The following is a 24,199-nucleotide window of genomic DNA, read 5'->3' as shown; positions in this document are numbered from 1 at the left end:
TTTTATTGCATATGCAAAAAGCTGGAAGATCATGACCAGGCAGTTACTACCCATTTTACTGCAACTCAGATTTAAATTTAACAATTGATATAGCATTGCTATTGATCTAGCATCAATGGCTGTTTGTTGAAGAGAGTTCCAAATTTCTACCACCCTTTGTGCACAAGTGTTTCCTAATTTCACTCCTGAAAGATATAGTTGTAATTTTTAGATTAAAAAATCCCTAGTCCTGGATACGCCTAAATTAATTGACCGTTTACATAATTTCAACAGGGAGATGGTGATGTAATGGTAATGTCAATAGACCAGAGACCCAGGATAATGCTCTGAGGACATGGCTTCAAATCCCACGATGCCAGCTAGTGGAATTTAAATTCAATTAATAAATCTAGAATTATAAAGTCAGTCTTGACCACAAAGCTATCATAAATTGTTGTAAAAACTCATCTGGTTCACTAATGCCCTTCAGGGAAGGCAATCTGCCATCCTTACTCAGTCTGCCCTACAAGTGACCAGGCCCACAGCAAGATGGCTGAGTCTTAACTGAAATGTCCCAGCAAGCCACTCAGTTCAAGGGCAAATAGGTAGGGCACCAAATGCTGGCCTTGCCAGTAATACCCACATCCCAAAAAATAATTAAAAAAATTAGATTTCCTTCATTATAACAGTGGCTACACTTCCAAAGTACATTATTTGGGGTGCCCTAAGAACATAAAAAGCACTGTAAAAATGCAAGTTGTTCAGTACTGTTTGGGTTCACCGTATATGCAAAATGGTTGCACGTTTATCTCTAACATAGTCACTGTATCTCAAATAATTCACAGTACTTGAAACACTTTTGAGACACGCTTGTGTCAAGGCATAAATGCAAATCTTTATGAAATAAAACTATTCAGTATTAAATTATCAAATTAACCATGTTCATTACAGTAGCATCAACTACATTTTCCCCCCACACAATAGCTCCTGAACTTAAGTAGCCTCATGTTCGCTTATTTCTCACACCCGTGACTGAATTTTCCTCAGCTTTTTTGGGGCTTTCAAGGGAGAATTCGCCCACTGCCCACCCCCTTCCCCCACTGTTTATTTTGAACCCTGATCAGGACATCCACAGGCTTAAGAGCAGCAAGAGATGAACTCATATCAGGAGAGAAAGCAGCACAAGCAACAGCTATATAGTGAGAAAAAGCAGCATGAGTAGAGAACATGCCATTCAGTGCAGAACTGAAGAGTTGCCTTACCTCCAAAACAATGCCTATATACATCAATCTTTCCATTTGGTGCTTTGACAGACATTAAAATAAAATAAAATGGCCATAACTAATGTGTCAAAAGTGCACAAACTAGTTTATTCATTTACAATCAGGATGTGATACGGTCCCTCTCATTTCTCCTAAATCAGTTATGTACAGGACACCGGAAAACAACCATTTTGTCTAATATCTATGCCAAAGAATCCATGAATGCTGCACAAAGCAACATCTACATACAACGTAAATACACCAATTTTTTTCTGAATGGCTGGAAAGTACCTCTCAAAAAAAGTACATTAGAGCACTACAATGTTGCTTATAGTAGCAATATCAACGACTGAGGTGTGGGAAATGGCAACCGTCAGAAGCAGTGAAGTAATGGAGCAGTTGGACGGGTCTTGGTGGGAGATGGAGGGAGCAAAGGCTAGGCAAAAGGGTTAAAATGCCTGAGGGGTGGGAGGGAGTGGGGTGGTGACAAGGAAAGGCAAAGAAGATACAGGGAACCATTATGGTAACTGACAACATGCTAAATTTATACTCTTCTGCCACGGTGATGCTGGCCTGTGGTGTCCATTTGTCAGCATAGGCTAATGCTAGGATCTGACATATATATCTTCTCTCAGAGGGTAATTTTGTCTTTGGAATTCTTTTCCACAGACAACAGCGGAGGCTGGATTATTGAGTATATTCAAGGCTGAGCCGGACAGATTTTTGATCTACAAGGGAGTGAGGGAGGATGGGGGGTGGAGGTGTATGGCGAAGAGCAGGGGAAGGCAGTCAGGCAAGTAGAATTAAGAGCACAATCGGATCAGCCATTATCTTACTGAACGGCAGAGCAGGCTTGAATACTGAAAGGCCTGGATAGAGTGGACATGGGGAAGATGTTTCCATTAGTAGGAGAGACTATTATTAGGAGAGCTTAGGACCCGAGGGCACAGACTCAGAGTAAAGGGAAGACCTTTTAGAACAGAGATGAGGAGAAACTTCTTTAGCCAGAGAGTGGTGAATCTATGGAATTCATTGCCACAGAAGGCTGTGGAGGTCAGGTCATTGAGTGTATTTAAGACCAAGATAGATAGATTCTTGATTGGTAAGGGGATCAAAGGTTACGGGGTGAAGGCAGGAGAATAGTGTTGAGAAACTTATCAGCCATGATTGAATGGCGGAGCAGACTCGATGGGCCGAATGGCCTAATTTCTGCTCCTATGTCTTATGGTCTTATAGCCTACTCCTGCTCCTATTTCTTATGATCCCCTGTGGTATTCCTGCTCAATGTGCCCAATGCTACAGGCTCACTACTACAGACAATAAATAGAGATAAATATATTGCTCAGACTCTTTTGAAGAGGTCAATACAAATATCCCTTTAAAGAAACACTAAGATAAAAGCAAAATACTGCGATGCTGGAAATCTGAAACAAAAACAAAAATACCTGGAAAAACTCAGCAGGTCTGACAGCATCTATGGAGAGGAATACAGTTAACATTTCGAGTCCATATGACTCTTCATCAGAATTGAGGGAATAAGAAATTAACTGAAGTATAAGCTGGTTGAGGGGGGTGGGACAGGTACAGCTGGGTAGAGGGCCAGTGATAGGTGGAGACAAAGGAGAGATTGCCAAAGATGTCATAGACAAAAGGACAAAGGGGTGTTAACAGTATTGATATTAGCAAAGAAATGTGCTAATGGTGACATTAAGGGTAGAAAGCAGGACGAGCAAGTAACAGATAGCCCTAGTGGGGGTGGGGTGGGGGGAAGGGATCAAAATAGGTTAAAGGATGGAGATGAAACAATGGATGGAAATACATTTAAAAATAATGGAAATAGGTGGGAAAAGAAAAATATATTTAAAAAATATAAATTATTGGAAAAAGGGGGATTGGAAAGGGGGTGGAGATGGAGGAGAGAGTTCATGATCTGAAATTGTTGAACTCAATGTTAAATCTGGAAGGCTGCAAAGTGCCTAGTCGGAAGATGAGGTGCTGTTCCTCCAGTTTGCGTTGAGCTTCACTGGAACATTGCAGCAGGCTAAGGACAGACATGTGGGCATGAGAGCAGGGTGGTGTGTTGAAATGGCAAGCAACAGGGAGGTCTGGGTCATGTTTGCGGACAGACCAAAGGTGTTCCACAAAGCGGTCACCCAGTCTCCTCTACATTGGAGAGACCAAACGCAGACTGAGTGACCGCTTTGCCCGTGGATGAGGTTTCATGTTTTTTCTGAAGCCTGCCAGGGCTCCCAGCCTGCCCACCAACCTTAAGCAGGTCCATTAACGATTTTAATTAGTTTCTCAATGGCTTCAATAGGCCATTGACAGGGCGGCAGGCGCGCAGCTGACTTGGCTGTGCCCCTGCCGACCTGAAAATGGAAATGATGCAGGGTGACTCCGGAGTTCCACCCGACATCATCCCGCGTCATTTTACGCGTTGGCGAGTGGGCCCCGTCCCCACCCACTGACCGGAAGATTCCGTCCTTAGTGTTCAATTTGTAGACACCAAAAGTACCAAATTTAGGAAAGACAGAATATAGTTATTGTTTATAGTGGAATTTACGCTATTGAATAGTTCAATGACAAACTAAATTTAATATGGAAGTAAGGAAACTGTTGCATTTTGGAAGAACAAAATGAAGACACAAGTATTCAATGAAAGGAGCATGATTAGCAGAGAGACTGTGAAAGGAATCTTCAATGTCAAGACTGGAATGAGAATTTTAAAAAGTCAATAAAATGTTGGAATCTCTAATCGGAATAATAGCATACAAATCCAGAGAGATTATGCAAAGGTTTTATAATGCATTGGTCAGACTTCAATTGGAACACTTTGTGCAGTTCTGGTGTACAAAAGGGATACATAGTTGAATGCAAAAAACAAAGATGATTCCCACATATGAAAGATATGTGTTACAAGGAAAGTTTAGGGAAGCAAAAATTCCACAGATTAACTAGAAGGATCTATAAAAGTATTAAAATGACAGATAAAAGTAAATGAGGATCAGTCAAACCTGATAGAATAAAATGCCAAAAATTTAACTTGGTGAAAATTTAAAATTAAATTTACTAATTAACCATCTCAGAAAATAAATCATTTACTAAGTATGACATTGGGAATAGTCTACCCGGCTAGGTACCCGGTTACTGCATGCTCGGTTGTGCGGGGTGAAATATCAGAGTCTGAGTTTAATAGACCAAATGCTTTTCTCATCCTCAACTTGTACGTTTAAGGGTCCAAAAGCAAGTTCCACCGCCCCCCCGCCCTTTTTAAAATTTAATTACAATAATAACTGGCTCATCCATTCCTCACCTTCTAAAGTGGTTCTCAAGCATGCACACAGGACTCCTTGCAAATACTGAAAGGGCACCCTTTTAAAGAGTCCTGTTGTAACTTGTCCAAGAAAATTATTTAACCACTGCAGAAAATGATTAGCATGCAACAATGTAAAGAATATGTCAGCAAATTAAAACCTGGAACAAATATAGAATCCACAGCTCTCAAGAAAATATACTATGTGGTATGACCAGCACCAGGCAAACAGGAATCTAATGACCTGCAGATCTCTATCAGATCCCTATTGTCCATGGGCAAATTCTGAAAATCTGTTTTGCGATATCTTTTCTATAATGGAAATTAGGGCGAAAGTCAGAAATTTCTAATTCCGGAAAGTTTCTTTTTAGGATATCAAGAGCTACAGCTCTGTTGTTCAATTTCCTCCAGCAAAAATTCCCCAAGATCTATTTATGGATAGCCACATTTGCCAAAAGAATAAACAAGCTGATTCAGAATGTATAGCCAACATGCTAAGTTTAATCACTGCAGAGTACTTGCTCTGCACCTGGTCACAATACTGAAAGAGGCCTGTAATATTCCAGTGGTGGGGTCAAATGGAGAAAGCATGATGACGACCATATTGGAATCTTTCTATGGTAGAAAATAATCCACTGACACAGTACCTCAGGATGCCTTGCATATCCTTCAATGAAACAAAGTGAGGGGGGGGGGGGTGCAGATTTTAAAGCCAGGGTATCTCTGTACAACAGGATTAAAGCTGATACTAACCCAGGAATAAAAGCTTCAGAAAAAGCAAAAGTAGGTGATTAAAACTGAACAAATTAAAAGGTTTTGATACATCAATGCCTTTCGATATTTGCATAGGCAGCATTAAGCAACACCAAATGAATTGCAGAATCCAGACGCTCATTAGTACCATGGATATTGATGGCATGGTATTCAGTAATGATATTGCCACTAGATGTCAAGGGAGGACCTTCTACAAGTAAATAAAAATGAAAACTGTAGCAAAATGAAAAATTGGGCCTTTTGAGGCTGAGAAAGAAGAAATTGTAATGGGGAATATAGAAATGGCAAAAGTGTTGAACAAATATTTTGTATGCCTTCACAGTAAACACAAGTGGGGCCTAAGGAGCTAATGAGAGTGAGGACGAGGAGAGAAGTACTAAGAAAGTAATGGGATTAAAACAAATACCCTGGACCTGAAAGCCTACATCCTAGGTTTCTAAAAGAAATAGCTGCAGAAATAGTGAATGTTTTGGTTGTAATTTTCCAACACTGAAGTCCTCTACTCAGAGCACATTCTGTTCGCTTGCTTCCCTCAGTGCTGCTTCCAAGTGATTTTTAATAAGGAAGAGCACTAATTAATCAGATGTGGGAGGGCAGTAGGTAGTAATCAATAGGAGGTATCCTTGACAGTGTTTACTCTGATATTGTGAAACTTCATGGAGTCCATAGTCAATGTTGAGGACTCCCTGGGCCAATCCTTCCCAATTGTATGATACTGGGCTGCCATCTCCGGCGGATCTTCCCTACTGCTGGGTCAAGACATTGTGATGGAGGAGTCTAGGATATTGGCAGTAAGATATGATTATACAAGTATGACTCACATGTGAGGATGCTACTTGACTAATCTATGAAAGAGCTCTCCAAATTTTGGCACAAGTCTCCAGATGAAAGAGAAAAGAATTTTGCAGTCAAGTTGGCAAAGTGTGCCTTTGTCTTTTCTGGTGGCGAGGTCAATGCTGTGTGGTCCGTCTGGTTCTATTCTTTTTTAAACTTTTCTGTAGTGCTTTGATGCAACTGGGTGGCTTGCTAGCCCATCTGAGAGAGCAGTTAAGAATCGACCACATTGCTGTGGGCAGCAGTGAACCAGAAAGATTTTTACAACAGTCTGGTAGTTTCATAATCAGCATTAAATACTAGCTTTTTAAAAATATTCCAGGTTTACCACTTAATTGAATTTAAACTCGTGCCTCTAGAGCATGAGTCCAGGACTCTGGATTACTAGCCCAGCAAAGTTACTGCCCCCCCCCCACAAAATGAACTACTATTAACAAGGTTACAAGGCCCTTAGAAAATCATATGATTAGGCAGTCAAAGAAGGTTTATGAAGTATTGACAAACGTATTAGATCTTTTGAGTATGTAACCAGCTGGGTAGCTAAAGATCAACCAATGGACTTCCAAAAAGCATAAGATAAAAGTGTATGGAGTTGGGCCAATTTATTACAATCGATATAAATGACTTAGATGAAGAAACCCAGAATAATGCGTGCAAGTTTTCTTATGTTCCAAAGTTAGGTGCGATAGTAAGCTGTGAGGAAGACACAAAGAGGCTGCAAAGGGAAATACATTAGGTCAGTGGGTAAGAACATGGCAGATGGAGCGTAATGTGGAGAAATGTGAGGTTATTCACCTAGTACGAAGAATAAAAAAACTTTTTTTTAACAAGTGAGAAACTTTCAAATGTTGATGTTTAGAGTGAGTTGGGTGTCCTCGTACAAGAAGTGAGCATGTAGTTACTCTACAAGCAATTAGGAAAACAAATGCAATGGGGTTAGCGTACAAGAGTAAAGGAAGCCTTGCTACAATTGTACAGGGCTTTAGTGAGAACAGATCTGGAGTACTGTTCACTAGATTGATTCCTGGGATGCAGGGCTGTTCTATGATAAGACATTGATTAGAGTGAGCCTATACTTTCTGGAATTCAGAAAGATGAGAAATTGTTTCAATGAAACATACAGGATTCCAAGGGAGCTGGACAGGGAAATTGCTGAGAGGCCATTTCACTTAGCTGGAGAGTCTAGAACAAGGGGGCATAGTCTCAGGATATGGGGGTCAATCATATAGAACTGAGATGAGGAGGAATGTTATCATTCATTGTGAATCTTTGGAGTTCCCCACCCTAGGGGGCCATGTATGCTCACTGAGTATATTCAGTTCCAAGACAGATTTTTGATTTCTAGGGGAATTAAAGAGATATGGTGATTGAGCAGGGAAGTGCAATTGAGGTTGATGATCAGCCATGATCTTATTGAAAGTAATGCAGCTATATGGCCTACTCCTGTTCCCATTTCTTATGTTCTTGTGAAAGTGGTCAGGCTCTTTCTTGGTGTGAAATGAAGAGTTAGGTATTGATCAGGCAAAAGTAGACCTCAATGGGACAGTACTAAGGCATAGCAGGCAGTGACATTTCTGACTGTATGTTGAAGGGAAAGTACTTGGGACTAGAATGCTGCATGAGGAACTCATGCAGCGATATCCTGAGGCTGAAATTATTGGCCTCCAACAACCACAGCCATCTTCCTTTGTGCCAGGTAGGATTCCAGCGAATGGAATGTTTTCCCCTATTTAATGACTTCACTTCCATTAGAGCTCCTTGATTCCATGTTCAGTCAATGCTGCCTTGATGTCAAAGGCAGTCACTCACCTTAACTCTGGAATTCAGCTCTTTTGTCTATATTTGGACCAAGGCTGAAATGAAGTCCGGAGCCAAGTAGTCCTAGCAGAACCCAAACCACACAGATTGTCGAGTGAGTCAGTGCAGCTTGACAGACCTAATCACAACTCCTTCCCTCACATTGCTGATGATTGAGAGTAGCTGAATAGATTGTAAGTAGCTGGGTTATACTGTCCTGCTTTTTGTGGACAAGACATGCCAGGTCAATTTTCTACATTATTGGGCAAATGCAAGTGTTAAAGCTGCCCTAGAATAGTTCATGTGCAAGTCTACACAATGAGTGAGTGTGAGGCTGTTCAACTAAAACAGCCTTACAGTTAACCTTATCCTCACCCATGTCCATATTTCTGACAGACATAGCTATTTGTTGATAAGGAACAACAACCAGGGACAATTTGCTTTCTTTAATCCAGGGTGTTGGAGCACAATTGTAGTACCCTTATTATTGCTTTAGCTGAGAATAGCAGACTGAACAAACTTTGTACTCAAACTGGAAGAAAATGACTTGAAAGGATCTATGTTGGAGCCTCAACTATCACTGTATATGTTAATGACTTAGAAAACACAACACCAAGTCATATATCCAAGTTTACCAATGACACAAAGGTTGTGGCATAGTCAGTAGCGCAGATAGGAGCATAAGGTGACAAAGTGACATGAGCCAAATGGTCGTCTTCTACACTGTAAATTATTCTATGACACTGATAGAGGGGTGAAAACTGTGGTAGACTGATTTCATTGGAGTCAAGGATGAGGTCATCCACTCTAGATCAAAAAATTATTTTTGCTCAAGAGTTTTTTGCTACAGGAGCACAAAGGCCTGGTTTCACCAAATCTGAAGTACTCTCTGGGCACCTCATCTCAAAGGAAGGAATGCAGCACAGATTCTTCAGAATCTTACCAAGGCTCCAAGTATTAAATTATGAGAAGAGATTACATAAACCCAGTTGGTATTCCCTGAAATATAAGTGGTTAAGTGGGAATTTGATTGAGGTTTTTGGATTTTGAAAGCAATTCATCGAGTAGACAGGGAAAAACTTATTGCACTTGTAGGGGTGCCTAGAAGGGAACATAACCCTAACATCAGAGACAGGACTTTGAAGACAGGAGTTAGGAAACATTTGATGCAAAGGGTTTTAGAAACGTGGAATACTCTGCCACAAAAAGCAGTAGATGCTAGCTCAATTAAAAGCATTTAAACCCAAGGTTGATAGATCTTTACTAGCCAAGGGTACTAAGGATTATGAAGCCAAGGCAGGTGGATGGAGATAATACAAACCAGGTCATGATTTTGTGAATGGTAGAATATGCCTGAAAGGCTTTGTGGTCTAGTATTACTAGGACAAGTTATTAAAGTTGGAATTTTCAAGGCCTGTATAGCACACCCAGAAAATGAGGGGACTGGTTTGCAGAAATGCTCAAAGAGATAAATGTGTTAAAATTACTTAACTAGTACTGTACTAATGTTTAAATGTTGCACAAACCTGTGTGTTCTGGCAGTTGACTTCAAACTGAGTTCCAGTCCCATTACAGACACCATAATGTTCAGAACTAGCTTTTGTCTTGTATTCAACTGAAGTTGGACCATTTCCTACATTAAATGGTTCTTTAGAAATTCCTTCATCTGACCAATTTAGTACAGCAGTTGCAGCTGAAACAATCTCTGACGTACTTATGACATTATTATACACTGAAGAACTTTCAACTATACAGTTAGATTTCGGGGTTGAACTGTCTATTCCAGTGATGATTTCATTCGATGTCTCTACAAAACCATTTATAAGGGTTGGAGAATTCACCTGCACATTATTCACTGTACTGTTTGTGTTGTATGCGCAGTGTGCAGATTCTTTGATAGGAACTCTGGGCTTTAAGAGCTTATTTCTCACTCTTCTTCTTGTTTCACAGTCAGAAGAACAACTAGTTGAGGAGTTGGTACTCATCTTGTTTTCCCTGTTTGCAGACATGGCGTGACAGTCTTCAAACTCACTGGAGTGATTGTTGGAGTTAGCTGAAGGGTTTAGCTCCTTGGGTTTTGAAGTAAATTGAATGTCAAGCTTTTCTTTCCCAGACATTTGAAGAAAGCTTTCTTCGCTAATTAGGCAATATTTGGATATTCTGTCCTCAAGAGACATGGAAAGCGCTTCTTCTGCCTGAACAATACCAGCGTCCCACTGAGTGTGCACTTTAACAGAAATCTAGATCAAAGAAAAGGGAGTCTTTCAGTCACCATAAAGCCTACATCATAAAGAAAACAATTACTCTAATTTATAGATGGAATGGAGTGAAATGCTTATTATAATACCTTCAATCAGCATCTGAATTAACTACTGTATAAGCAGTGTCACAATAATCACTGTGGAATCTATAACCACTGTTTTGCACAGTAGATTAAGATTTCACCATATCAATTATTAGACCATAGATTTCACACACGCAAAGTACCTTGTGCAAAGATACTGACTCTGAATTTGAAGCTATAACTTATACTTGCACGTGGCACATTTAATAATTCAGCAAATCTGGAGTTACCAGGTAAGAACAGTAAAGGTACCAGTGTACCAGTGACCCCGCTAGGAATCTGAGAATTTCAGAATGAACCTTGGCAAAACATATTAGATATCAATTAAGTGAGATTAAAAGACCTATTTTCTTGTTTCACAAATAAACTCAATTTTTAAATAAATTAAAATCACAGTTAATTATTTACATCTCAACAGTTCATCAGATGCCCGCCATGGGTGGGACAGCATTTGCCTGGTTCCATTCTTATTCAATTACAGCCAGAGAAACACTACCAATAAGCCATTTCCAGTTACCACTGGTGTCTTCCATGGATCTACCTTTGGACCCCTGCAAGATCTCATCTATATACCACACCTTGGTGACAACATACATCAGTTTCCACATGCACACTGAAACATCTAGCTCTTCCTCACCACAATCTCTTTCGATCCCTTCATTGCCTCAATTGTGAGAGCACTTATCCAACATCCCGGATGAGCAGAAATTTTCTCCAATTAAATACTCGGAAGATTGAAGACATTTTCTTCAGTCCTCGACACAAACTTCCAACTCTTGCCATCAGTTCCACCCTTCTCCTTGGCAACTGCTCGAGGCTCAACCAGGCTGTTGTTAACCTCAGTGCTTTTCAACCGTTCAACATATCTCTGTCATAACTAAGAATGCCCTTTTCCATTTATGTTAGATCGCCCATCTCCACTCTTCAGCTGCCAAAACCCTCATCCATGCCTTTGTTACCACAAACTTTGACCAGCCTAATGGACTCCTGTCTTGAAGCCATGCAAAACTCTCCAACTGTGTCCTAACCTGCATCAAATGCCATTAACCCACCACCTGTGCTTGTTGATCTGGTCTGGCTTCCTGTTAAACAGCACTTTAATTTTAAAATTCTCATCCTTGTTTTCAAATCCATCCAAGACCTGGCTCCTCCCTATCGCTGCATTCTCCTTTAGCCCTACAAACCTCAAAGCTATCCATATTCCTCCAATTCTAGCCTCTACTTTAATTGCTCCACTCTTGGTTGAGAAGCCTTCAGCTGCCTGGACCTTAAGCTCAAGAATTCTGTCCCTAAACCACTCTGCCTCTCCACTTTCCTCCTTTAAGACACTCCTTAAAATCCATTTCTTTGACCAAGCTATTAGTCATCTTCCTTAAAATCTCCCTACTTGGATTGATGTCAAATTTTGTTTTCTGTTAGAAATGCTATACAAATGTAAATTACTATTAGTTGCAGCTTTTGAAACTTTCCATTGTGGAGAATAAAGAGTTTAACTATAGAATTAGTTCATCAACAGCATATTAATTATTCTTCAGTTTCAGAGTTTATCTAAAGCCTTTCAATCTTTATTATTAAGGTTTGACTTAAGTGAGATAACATGGAAAAACTGATTTAGTATATAGAGCACCTTGTTTCTTTGCACATCGGTTTCCACATTTTTGGCATTCCTTTGAACCAGCAGTTCATACTGATGTCTTCCTTCAAATGGCTCAACCACTGCAGACGCAACCCAGGCATGCTCGACAACGATGCCAAAAAACTGAACGTAATATTGTCGGCAGGGCCTCCTGCTAGGCTCTAATAAAAATAGACATCAAAACAGTCAACAAAAAGAAATACAAGTAAACAGCATTATTGAAGGTTCCTTCCAGTTAGTCTCACTCTGTTGCTATGTACTTGATTTTAAATGTTGTAGCATTAAGCAGATCCAACAAAATGTCACATTTCAAAAAGAATAACTAAAACTTCCCTAATGAGTACGTTTCCCCAAATGGCAAGTTTCTGATCTCAGTTGGCGCACCACAAGTTGATGGATAGACAGAGCTTAGGTAAATCAAAAGGATCACATGCAGCTAATCTACACCATAAGGTCACTTATTCAGCAGTGGCAGGAGCAAGGAGGTAGATCATTTGGCATCCTTAATTGTGGAATAACCATTAAGGAAAATAGATATATCTTTTTAAAATTAATTCACAGAATTTTCATTTAAAATATTTCTTTACAAGAAGTAAGTGCCACCAGTAAGGCCAGCAAATGTTGCCCAACTCATGAGCTGCTTTCTTGAATTACCATAGTTCATGTGGTGTAGGTACATCCACAGTATTGTTATGGAGGATTCCAGGATTTTGACCCAGCAACAGTGGCATGCAACTTGGAAAGGAACTTGCACTAGTGGTGTTCCAATGCATCTATTGCCCTTGCCCTTCTAGGTGGTACAGGTCAAAGGTTTAGAGGGTGTTACTGAAGGAGCCTTGGTGAGTCGCTACAGTGCATCTTGTAGATGGTACACACTGCTGCTATTGTACTCCTGTGGTGGATGGAGTAAATGTACAACATGGTGAATCGAGTGCTAATCAAGCCAACTGCTTTGTCCTGGATGGTATCCAGCTTCTTGAGTGTTGCTGAAGCTGCACTGATCCAGGCAAGTTTAGAGTATTCCATCACACTCAAGAATTATGCCTTGCAGATGGTGGACAGGCTTTGGGGAGACAGGAGGTGAGTTGTTCGCTGCTAATTCCCAGCGTCGGACCTGCTCTTGTAGCCACAATATTTATATAGCTTGTCCAGTTAAGTTTCTGGTCAGTAGTTGATTGGACCTCAGGCACTATTCTGCGGAATTCCTGCAGCGGTGTCCTCAGATGCCTGGCCTCCAGCCAGGGGAGGAGTTCCCCCCAATTCCTATCAACTTTAATTTTGCTAAGCACCTTGATGCCACACTTAACCAAATGCAGTCTTGATGTCAAGGACAGTCACTCCCACCTCACTGCTCGAGTTGAGCTCTTTTGTTCATGTTAGGACTAAGGCTGTAATGAAGTCAGGAGCAGTGGTCCTAGAACCCAAGCTAAGCATCAATGAGCAGGTTAATGCTGTGTGAGTGCCATTTGATAACAATGTTGTTGATACCTTCCTGATTATGGAGAGTGGACTGATGGAGTGGTAACTGACCTGATTGGAATTGTCCTGCTTTTATAGACAGGACATATTTGTGCAATTTTTCAATTGCCAGGTAGAAGATGCTTTGGCCTGAACGTTGTCTAGCTTCTCAAATGTAACTGGAGATGTACTCATCCAAGTGGAGAGTATTCAATCACAATCTGTACTTGCGCATTGTAGATAGTGGATAGGTTTTCACAAATCAGGAGGCGAGTCCTTACCACAGAATAACCAACTTTTCTGATGCTCTTGCAGCCACAATATTTCTGTGGCTGGTCCAGTTAAGTTCCTGCAGTGGTGAACCACAAGCTGTTGATGGTGGGGAAATGTCCAATGACAGAATGTCAAGGCAATAGCCTCTCTCTTGTTGAAGACGGTATTGTTGGCACTTGTGTAGCACAATGTTACTTGCCACTTATCAGCCCAAATCTGGGTAATGTCCACATCTTGCAGCACAGGAGGGCAGGCCGCTTTATCACCAAAGGAACTGCAAATGGAACTGTACACTGCAATTATCTGCGAACATCCCCACTTATTATGGAGAGTATTATCATTGATGTAGCAGCTGAAGATAGCTGGGGCTAGAACACTGCTCTAAGGAACTCCTCCAGCAATTGAGGAAGTGGGGGAAATAATTTGGCACAACATGCACGCAAGGCACTGTCTAGCAGCAGCTGTGAAATCAGTCAGGTTTTTAAAACAGAAAGCTACTAGGACAGGCTGAGAAGAATATAGGAGAACATGTAGGTCCTCAAAAAGTTCAGGAGGCACACAGTCTACTGCTTCTGATCATAGTCTATTAACAGTGCATGGAGCATATAGCTAAGCAACAACCAGCTTCACATTTCTTTCTCAAAATATTTTGTATTCAAATACCTACCTTTCATCTTCGAATGAATCTTCAACAGAGGATCAAGACAGACAGCACTAGGCCACCAAGGACGTCTACTAAACTTCACCCAAACCAGGTCTCCAACCTCAAACCTCACTGGAATCACCTTCTTTCGTCTTCCAGCACACTGAAACCAAAATGACTTGGTCAGAACAAATTGTTTCTCATTAATATCACCATACAGGTTTAAATTATCAGGGACAAGCTAGCTAAATGATTTCATTCAAAACCCAAATACTGCTTTACAAGGTGTCTATTATAAATTCATAAAGACAAATGAGTAGTTGTGTTATTGAGTGTGTTGTTGAGGGATAATCGCCTACATTATTGAGATTCTACATCAAACTTACATATCTTTAGTTTGTGGAAAATTATCCAACATTTCTTACGATGCAAATCATGCCTAGTGATTCAAACTTCAATGAAAATAGAAAAACGTTCACAAAATAAAGAATCACACCCTTGACAAAGAAAAAGAGAAACCTTTGGCTGCAAAGACAGCTTCCTCCATTTCCAACCACTATTTTAAGAACACCTGTGTGGACTCAGGTCCTTACCCCATTAGTCATGTTTCTGCAAAAGCTCACTCATGCTTTTACACATTAATAAATAAAAATGTATGACAACATGTATAACCCTGCATTTTATCTATTTTGGAATATCCTATGGAGAGGAAAAGCACATATCATTGCAAAATGAAAATTAATACCACTTGAGCTGCAGATAGGATTTAAAAAGAGTTGCCTTTAAATTCTAAAGAAAGGTTCTTCACACAAGTTTTTTCAAAACATCAAAATGAAAGGTGATTAATATAATAGACATTTTGAAGTCATTTTCTCCAAAGTCTGTACACAGTCAACAAAGTTAGCCTGTCTCAGTAATTGGTAAATACCTCTCACCCATTGGGTTGGGAAGTCTTCAGGCCTGGGTACCTGGTTGAAATTGTTTGGCAGACTTTCCCTTCTAGTTGACAACATGGGAGGTAAAAACATAATTAGAAAGAAAACACTCACTGACACCCATGTCTAAACAGCTGTGAAATCAGTCAGCTTTTTAAACAAAAAAGTACAAAGGGCAAACTTCAACCAGGCAGAATAGACTGTAAGAGAACACTTGATGGTTATTTTGTTTATGCCAAGTGCCACTTCTTTTATTTTGCACTGCATGAAGGCAAGTCGTACCAATTAAAATAAGCAAGTCCAATCATGACTGTTAAACCTACTGTGAATAAAGCCACTTAACCTAGTCACATCTGGCTTCTGAGTTACCAGGCTTTTTATTTGATCTGCCTTCAACTTGAAAAGAGGGCCATGATGGACTTGTGCAAACAGCTATATATTCAGTTCACCTCACAATAGGGTACTATTGTTACACACCTGAGTTAAGCTGCTGTACAGTAGATTTTGAGCTGTGTAAGTCTGTTCCGGAATGAAAGGGGTATAGGACACACCTACAGGAATAAGTAATACCACTAAGCTCAAGAGGCATCTACAGGAGACCCAAATTTGCAATAGCATTTCATAAAAGTAAGTTCCTTCTTTACTTGTATAGCAATAATAGCAGCAAAAATAGCACAAGAGGAGTGACTGTAGCAGCAGTGGGTTAAGTGTTAGGAGTGGTAACCATAAACAAGATACGAACTGCAATGCTAAGATAAAAGCAAAATACTGTGGATGCTGGAAATCTAAAACAAAAACAGAAAATGCTGGAAAAACTCAGCAGGTCTAGCAGCATCTGTGGAGAGAGAAACAGAGTTAATGTTTCAAGTTTGTATGACCCTTCTTCAGAACTCTGAAGGGTCATACGGACTCGAAACATTAACTCTGTTTCTTTCTCCACAGATGCTGCTGGACCTGCTGAGTTTTTCCAGCATTTTCTGTTTTTGTTTCATGATCTGTAATGCACTGCCTAAAAGGTGGTAGAAGCAATTTCAATTGTAATAACTGTCAGCTATGGCTCAGTGGTAGCACTCTCAATTCAGACCCAGAAGGTTGTAAATTCAAGCCCCTCACCAGAAACTTGAGCATACTTGACACTTTAATGCAGTATTGAGACATTACTATACTGTCAGATGTGATATTAAAGCAACGCGCTGTCTGATCTATTGCAAAAGACCCAACGACAGTATTCAAAAAAAGGAGAGTTTTCCCAGCGTCTTGATCAATTATTATCCCTCAACCAACGCATACAATGTTGTTTATGGGAGCTTGGCATGCACAAATTAGCTACTGTGTTTCCTTAATTACAATGACTACAATTCAAAAGTACTTCAAAGAACCAATATCAACATGATGGGCTGATGACCTCATTGTGTTGCATGATTGTATGAGAACAAGGTTGAGTAAGTTAAGTTTGAGGAGGCTCTTGAAGTAGGGGATGGTTGGAAGATTAAAGGAAATCACTCCAAGACAACAAAAGATTCTACTGCTGAAGGTCAAACCAGAGGACATAGTGGTGTGTTTTTTAGCTACTAGAATTTGTGAATAGCAATCACGTTTGTGGTGTCTATGGCACGATTAAAGACCTGCTCTCTCTAATCAGCCTCGGCCATGTCACTCCATTTCCAGTGATCCCACAATATTAAACCTTCTTTGAGTTAGTGTGTGTATTATTTTCTGTGCTGCACACATGCATGTTTTTCTCCAAGTCAATAGGGGGAAACTGTTCCCATGGGTAGAAGGATTGAGAACCAGAGAACATTGATTTCAGGTGATTGACAGAAAAAGTGATGGTGATATGAGGATAACATTTTTTTTAAAGCAGCAAGTAGTTAAGATCTGGATGCACTGCCCGAGAGTGTGATAGAGGCAGATTCAATTGTGGCTTTCAAGAGGGAATTAGATAATTGCGTAAAGGGAAAAAACATGCAGGACTGCAGGAAAAAGTGACTAGGTGAATTGTCCTTGCAAAGTGTCAGCCCGGACACAACGGGCTGAATTTCCTCCTTCCGTGCTGTAACCATTCCATGTACTTTTAAAAAATTCTTTCATGGGACGTGGAGTCACTGGCTTGGCCAGCATTTTTACTGCCCATTCCCAATTGCGCTAGAGAAGGTGGTGGTGAGCCGTCGCCTTCGCCTTGAACCGCTGCAGTAAATTTGGAGTAGGTACACCCACAGTACTGTTTGGGAGAGTGTTCCAGGATTTTGACCCAGCGACAGTGAAAGAACGGCGATATAGTTCCAAGTCAGGATGGTGTGTGGCTTGGAGGAGAACTTGCAGGTGGTGGTGTTCCCATGCATCTGCTGCCCTTGTCTTTCGAGGTGGTAGAGGTCGCGGGTTTGGAAGGTGCTGTCGAGGAACATTGGTGAGTTGCTATAATGCATCTTGTAGATGGTACATTGTGCATCGGTGGTGGACAGAACTGATGGGGTGCCATTCATGCAGGCTGCCTTTTCCTGGATGGCGTAGAGCTTCAAATATTGGTGGAGCTGCACTCATCCAGGCAAGTGGACAGTATTCTATCACACTCCTGGCTTGTGTCTTGTAGATGGTGGACAGGCTCTGGGGAGTCAGAAGGTGCGTTCTTCGCTGCAGAATTCCCAGCCTCTTACCTGCTTTTGTAGCCACAGTATTTATATGGCTAGTTCAGTTCAGTTTCTGATCAATGGCAATTCCTAGGGCGTTGATAGTGGGGCACTTAGCAATGGAAATGCCATTGAATGTCAATAGGCGGTGGTTAGAAGCACTCTTGTTGGAAATGGTCATTGCTTGGCATTTGTGTGGCACAAATATTACTTGCCACTTGTCAGCCCAGCCTGGATATTGCCCAGGTCTTGCTGGATTTGGATGTGGACTGCTTCAGTATCTGAGGAGTTACGAATGGCGAACATCCCACTTGTGACCTAATTCTAAAAAAGTGGAGGAGTCAAGAAGACAATCAGGTCATGGACCAAAAAAGAAAATCTAACTGGTAGGATTGAATAGAGAAGGAACAAGGTGACAGGAGGCCTAAATAACTGAAAGGAAATGTAGAAATCATAAATGAGTTCAAAGTTTTAAAAACAAACTAAAAACAGTTTAGAAAAAAAACCTGATGTACAGTACCATGCTGAACCCAAAAAGAAAAAACAATCAACCAAACGGAAGACAAAACTAAAGTGCCGATGGTTAAGAGTAGTGAGCAGTAGAATGAGAAGTCAAATGCAAGGTTGCACTAAGGAAGACATGGACAGGAGTAGGCTATTTAGATCCTCGTGACTGTTCTGCCATTCAATGGATCATGGCTGATCTGTAACATAGTCCATATACCCAACTTTGCCCCATATCCCTAAAGGCACTTGGCCAATAACAGTTTATCAATTTCAAATTTAAATTAACAATTGATATCGCATCAATTGCTGTTTGTGGAAGAGGGTTCCAAACTTCTACCAAACCTGTGTAAGAAAGTGTTTCCTAATTTCACTTGAAATGTTTGGCTGTACCATTTTGATTATACTCCCCAAGTCCTAGACTTCCTAACTGGTGGAAATAGTTTCTCCCAATCTACCCTATCTGTTCCACTTAATAACTTGAAAAATTCGATCAGATCACCCCTTGACCTCCTAAATTCCAATTACAGAACCCTAATTTGATTAATCTCTTGGTAATTTAACCCATTCTTGTAAATCTACACTGCAGTCCTGGCAAGGCTAATATATCCTTCCTAAGGTGCAGTGCCCAGAACTGCTCACAGTACTCCGGGTGTGATCTAACCAAGGTTTGTACAGCTGAAGCATAACTCTCACTCCCATGTAATTTGTTCTCTAGATACAAAGGCTAGTACTCAAAACCTTGTTTGATTATTTTCTGGACTTGTTTGTGATATTTTAATGAACTGTGCACCTGGATCCCAAGGTCTCTTTGAATGGCACTGTTCTTAACATTTTACATTTATAAAATACCCTGTTCCATCCTTTTTAGGTTCAAAGTAGATGAGCTCAAATTTGCTTACATTGAAATCCATTTGTCACAGTTTTGTCCTTTCACTTAATCTATTAACATCTTTTGTAGTTTTATGCTTCTTCTACACAGATTTATACCACCTATCTTTGTATCACTGACAAATATGGATATGTGGCTTTCTATCACATCATCCAAGCTCTTAATAAGATGAATAGTTGAAAGAAAGATTTGCATTTATATAGTACCTTTCATAGCCTTAGGATGCTCCAAACACTTCTCAGCTCAGAACTATTGAAGTGTAGTCACCATTGCAATGTAAGAACCATAGTAGCCAATTTGCACACTGGAAGTTACCACAAGCAGCAATATGATAATTTTTTTTTTAATTTGAGTGCAGGACTAACTTTGGCTAGGACAGGGATTGGCAACTTGCAGTTGCACATCTTAATGCAGTTTTCAAATATTGACTGAATCAGTTTTCAGAGAACTCTCCTCCAATGTGCTCCCAATGCAAAAAAATCAGCCAAAAAATTTTTGTCTATTAAAGACTTCACCAGGACAAGCATCATAGTTTGCTATTGTGAGATCTGAACTCTTGATCTTGGGGTTACAAACGCAGTACCATAACCACTTGGCTATTTAGGCCAAGCTAGGACAAGCATCATTGTTTCATAGTTTGCCATTGTGAGATTTGAACTCTTGATAATCTTTTAAACGAAAACCAAATCAACAAAATTGGGATAAATCAGGCACAGCCCCTAATTCAGGTCAGCTGTAAAACCAAGGACAAAGTTTAAAGGAACCTTACAAACTTTAAATCAAAATGTGATTAAAGGGGTCAACAAAACACCCCAGTCCCCGCTGTGCCCACCGAGCACGGAAGGCCTCGAGCGTGTCAGCAGACACCGCGTGCTCCCTCTCCAGGGACATCCGGCAGCGAACGTAGCCGCGGAAGAGGGACAAACAATCGGGCGGGACTCCCCCGTCGATCGCCCGCTGCCTGGACCTGTTAATGGCCAACTTGGCCAGGCCCAGGAGCAGATTCACGAGGAGGTCCTCCTCCTTCCCGATCCCCTTCCGCACCGGGTGCCCATAGATCAGGAGCGTGGGGCTGAAGTGCAAACAAAACATCAATAAAAGGTTTTTCAAATAACTAAAAAGGGAGTGCAGCCTACAACACCCTATGTATACATGGTCCACGGACTCCACAAGACCGCAAAAAGGGCACGTGTCCTGAGAGTCCGTGAACCTATGCATCCTCTTATTATACGGGACTGCTGCATGCAACACCCTCAACCCAGGTCCCCGATAGAAAGGGGGAGGACACCTCCGTAGAGGGCCTCCCATCGGGGGCCTCCGCCACCGGACGGCAACAAGGCATGCCAGGGCGTGTCCGGGCGGCGGACAAGGGCGAGAAAATGGAAGGTGTGCAGCAGCAGTCCATACAAAAAGCCCCTCTTTGCCGTGTCAAAAGGCACGGAGGGCATGTCCCCGAGGCGGCTCATATTGCGGGGCACCAGCACCCGAGGGAGGGTTCGGGGCTTGAGGCCAATGTGGAATTCTGTCCGAACAGGGGAACGTTCAGATGGAAAACCACCGCGCACCTGGGCCACCTCAAGACCCAAAATAACGTCGGGTCCGAGCACGACCGTTCTCAGGTCTTGGATGGCATCGGCTGCGACCTGGACACTCACAGACGCGCGTCGCGCCAACTCCTGCGGGAGCATCCAGCCCAGTCCTCCACCACCCAGCACGTCCCCGATCCTGGTCACCCCTGCGGCCACAGCCCTCCTCTCCGCCAACCACTGAAAAGGACGGAGGGGCGGATTCCTGAGCAGCGGCTCTCTGACGATAGCCTCTACTCCTGACGGGGGAGAGCTGCGTCGCGAGGCGACTACTTTCCAGACTTTGATCAGGTCCTGGTAAAAGACGGGCAACGCCTGCAAGGAGCCACCGAGGCCCATCTGTTCTATAAACAGGAGCTGCACGTCATAATTCAGGCCGTGCACCTGACAGAAGAAATACGTCGTCAGGGCACACCATCTAGGAGGAGGCTCGACATAGAGGTATCGCTGCAGGGTCTGAAGGCGTTAAGTCGCCACCTGTGTGCGTAGGCACACTAGCGCCTGACCACCCTCCCTAAGCGGGAGACTCAGAACCTCAGCAGCGACCCAGTGCAATCTTTTGTCCCAGAAGAAGTCGACTAACAATTTCTGAATTCTTGTGACAAAGTCCGGGGGAGGGGTCAAAGTGACCAGTCGATACCACAACATGGCGGCGATCAGCTGGTTTATAAAGAGCAGGTGCTTTACTGTTTCAAGTACAAACCCGTTTCCATCTGTTTCAGATGAAGTTACATTGTTTCATAGTTTGCCATTGTGAGATTTGAACTCTTGATTTTTTAGCATCTCTTTCTTTTGTAACTCTTTCGAGTACAAACCCGTTTCCATCTGTTTCAGATGAAGTTACATTGTTTCATAGTTTGCCATTGTGAGATTTGAACTCTTGATCTTGGAGTTAAATAGCCAAGTGGTTATGGTACTGGGTTTGTAACCCCAAGATCAAGAGTTCAAATCTCACAATGGCAAACTATGAAACAATGTAACTTCATCTGAATAGGAACAGATGGAAATGTGTTTGTACTCGAAAGAGTTACATCTTCAGGCTTGGCCTAAATAGCCAAGTGGTTATGGTACTGGGTTTGTAACCCCAAGATCAAGAGTTCAAATCTCACAATGGCAAACTATGAAACAATGTAACTTCATCTGAAACAGATGGAAACGTGTTTGTACTCAAAAGAGTTACAAACCCAGTACCATAACCACTTAGCTATTTAGGCCAAGCAAAGTTGTAACTCTTTCGAGTACAAACCCATTTCCATCTGTTTCAGATGAAGTTACATTGTTTCATAGTTTGCCATTGTGAGATTTGAACTCTTGATAATCTTTTAAATTAACTCTTTCGAGTACAAACCCATTTCCATCTGTTTCAGATGAAGGTACATTGTTTTGCCATTGTGAGATTTGAACTCTTGATACTCTTTTGAGTAAACCTGTTTCCATCTGTTTCAGATGAAGTTACATTGTTTCATAGTTTGCCATTGTGAGATTTGAACTCTTGATCTCTTAATCTTAGGGTTACAAACCCAGTACCATAACCACTTGGCTATTTAGGCCAAGCTAGGACAAGCATCATGCTGCACTATTACCTGGCATCCAATCATGTGGATCACATGCAGGTTAATCAATAAAACATTGCACTCACTCTGACCCTGGTTGGTCCACCTAAAAAACCTGCTCAAAATGGTGCACTGATTGATTGCCATATTCAGAACCTGATTGATTGGTATTAATGGGTTAGTGTCCTTGACTGGGTGGATGCATAACAAGTAGGGTGCTGATTAGCCAATTGCCTTGCTTTGAGGCTGCTTTGGAAATGGTTCCAAAGAAGAGAATTAAAGAGGAAGATCAAGAATTTCAAGATGAATGGACTGGTTCATTTGCATTCATCTGAAATTTGGCTGGCCTCCTGTGTGTTTTATTTACAATGAAAAATTTGCCAATAAGAAATCAAATCGAGAGGCTTTCTACTAAAAATCACAGTGCCTTAGCCAAAAGTTATTCATCTGGAGAAGCCCAAATGAAAGGTTGCAGGAACCAAAAGAACAAAACAAAGAAACCTAGGAACATGTTCGTTATTGGGTGAAATCATCAGGTAGCTCAATTATTACTAGTTTTGTGGCAGCTCAAGAGATTGTGAAACAAGGAAGGGATTGTTGTTAATGAAACGGCTCGTTTCATCTTTTATTAAAATTGTACTTTTGGGAAGTGTCAATTAGCAATTTCTCATCAAAATCTTTAAAATGTTGTTGGTGATCAAATGGCTTTTTCATTGATGTTCATACATGTGCATTTATGAGCATTATGCTGCATAGAAATTGAGGTGTATTGGTCTTATTTTTCATTATTGGCATGTGAGTAATAGCATTGTGGCTCTTAAGATAGTGTTTTTGACTAATTTTTTTTTTAAATTACTGTTATATTTGCAGACCCCTGGACTAGAACAGGGAGATTAATATCAATCAACACTTGTGGAAAAGCCACATTCCAAGTGAACTTCAGCCTTCTCTTCATGTTCTAATGCTTATCTTGAAATCATATCTTGGTGTAATCTATTTTTATTTTTTTGAACCTCTAGCAAAGTCCTCCCTTCCATTTAGAAGAGCAGGACAATTATCCTCAGTGTTCTGCCCTATATTTAATCGCTCAATCAGCATCACAAAAACAGATTTCCTGATCATCGTCACATTGGCCATTTGTGAGAGCTTGCTGTTCTCAAATTGGTTGCAGTGTTTCCTACATTACAACAATGACTGCATTTCAAAAGTACTTCATTGGCTGTAAAACACTTTAGGATGATCTGACAAAGTGCTATGCAAATACAAGTCTTTTTCTTAATTAGACAACTTCAATATCAATTGCTTTATGTCCAGACTCAATCTTCATATAGTTAAATAAAAGTATTGTGAAAATAAACTCAATGCATTCCTTCAAAAACAAAACTTCTGCACAGCCTACCCAATTATCCCACCCGGCCTCATCCCCCACCATTTCACCTGAAGATTTCACTTGGACAGAGAAATGACTTATCTATTAAAAATTTTACTTATGCCATGCATACTCCATTCACCTTTACCCTCACGACCTATTGCCTAAATTATTTCATACTTTTGTCAATGATATAATGCAAAACCAAATCTCATTTACATATCATGCTGCAGTTGCCAGTTTCCTGCCACAAGGAAGCATTGTTGCAACTTCTAATTGAGTCATCACTAATGGATCTCTGCCACACCACAAATATACTTGGTACACCTATGCTATGCCACATACAAAATAAAGAAACAAATGCCACATTTTTAATTTTATAGTCTCTTTCTCTTCTCCTTTTCTCAATTTCAATTGGGT

The 24,199-nt window shown here is 41.1% G+C and overlaps 1 protein-coding gene across 11 annotated transcripts in view; it reads right to left on the bottom strand.

The window, feature by feature from the left end:
* LOC121280891 overlaps positions 1-24,199 on the bottom strand; it is a 270,129-nt gene that overhangs the window by 189,034 nt on the left and 56,896 nt on the right. For all 11 annotated transcript variants that reach the window (XR_005943756.1, XR_005943750.1, XR_005943755.1 and 8 more), the window contains 3 exons: positions 14,338-14,476; positions 11,931-12,100; positions 9,486-10,199 (listed from right to left, as the gene is read on the bottom strand). Coding sequence is in view for 2 of the 11 variants with exons in the window: in XM_041193244.1 (XP_041049178.1) it covers positions 9,486-10,199; positions 11,931-12,100; positions 14,338-14,476 (1,023 nt within the window). In the remaining 9 variants the exon portion in view is untranslated. The remainder of the gene's footprint in view (positions 1-9,485; positions 10,200-11,930; positions 12,101-14,337; positions 14,477-24,199) is intronic.

The sequence above is a fragment of the Carcharodon carcharias genome, chromosome 8 (genome assembly GCF_017639515.1).
Source record: "Carcharodon carcharias isolate sCarCar2 chromosome 8, sCarCar2.pri, whole genome shotgun sequence".
NCBI classification, from domain to species: Eukaryota; Metazoa; Chordata; class Chondrichthyes; order Lamniformes; family Lamnidae; genus Carcharodon; species Carcharodon carcharias.
The sequence above is the reverse complement of the archived record's forward strand: the minus strand, read 5'-3'. Positions and strand labels throughout refer to the sequence as shown.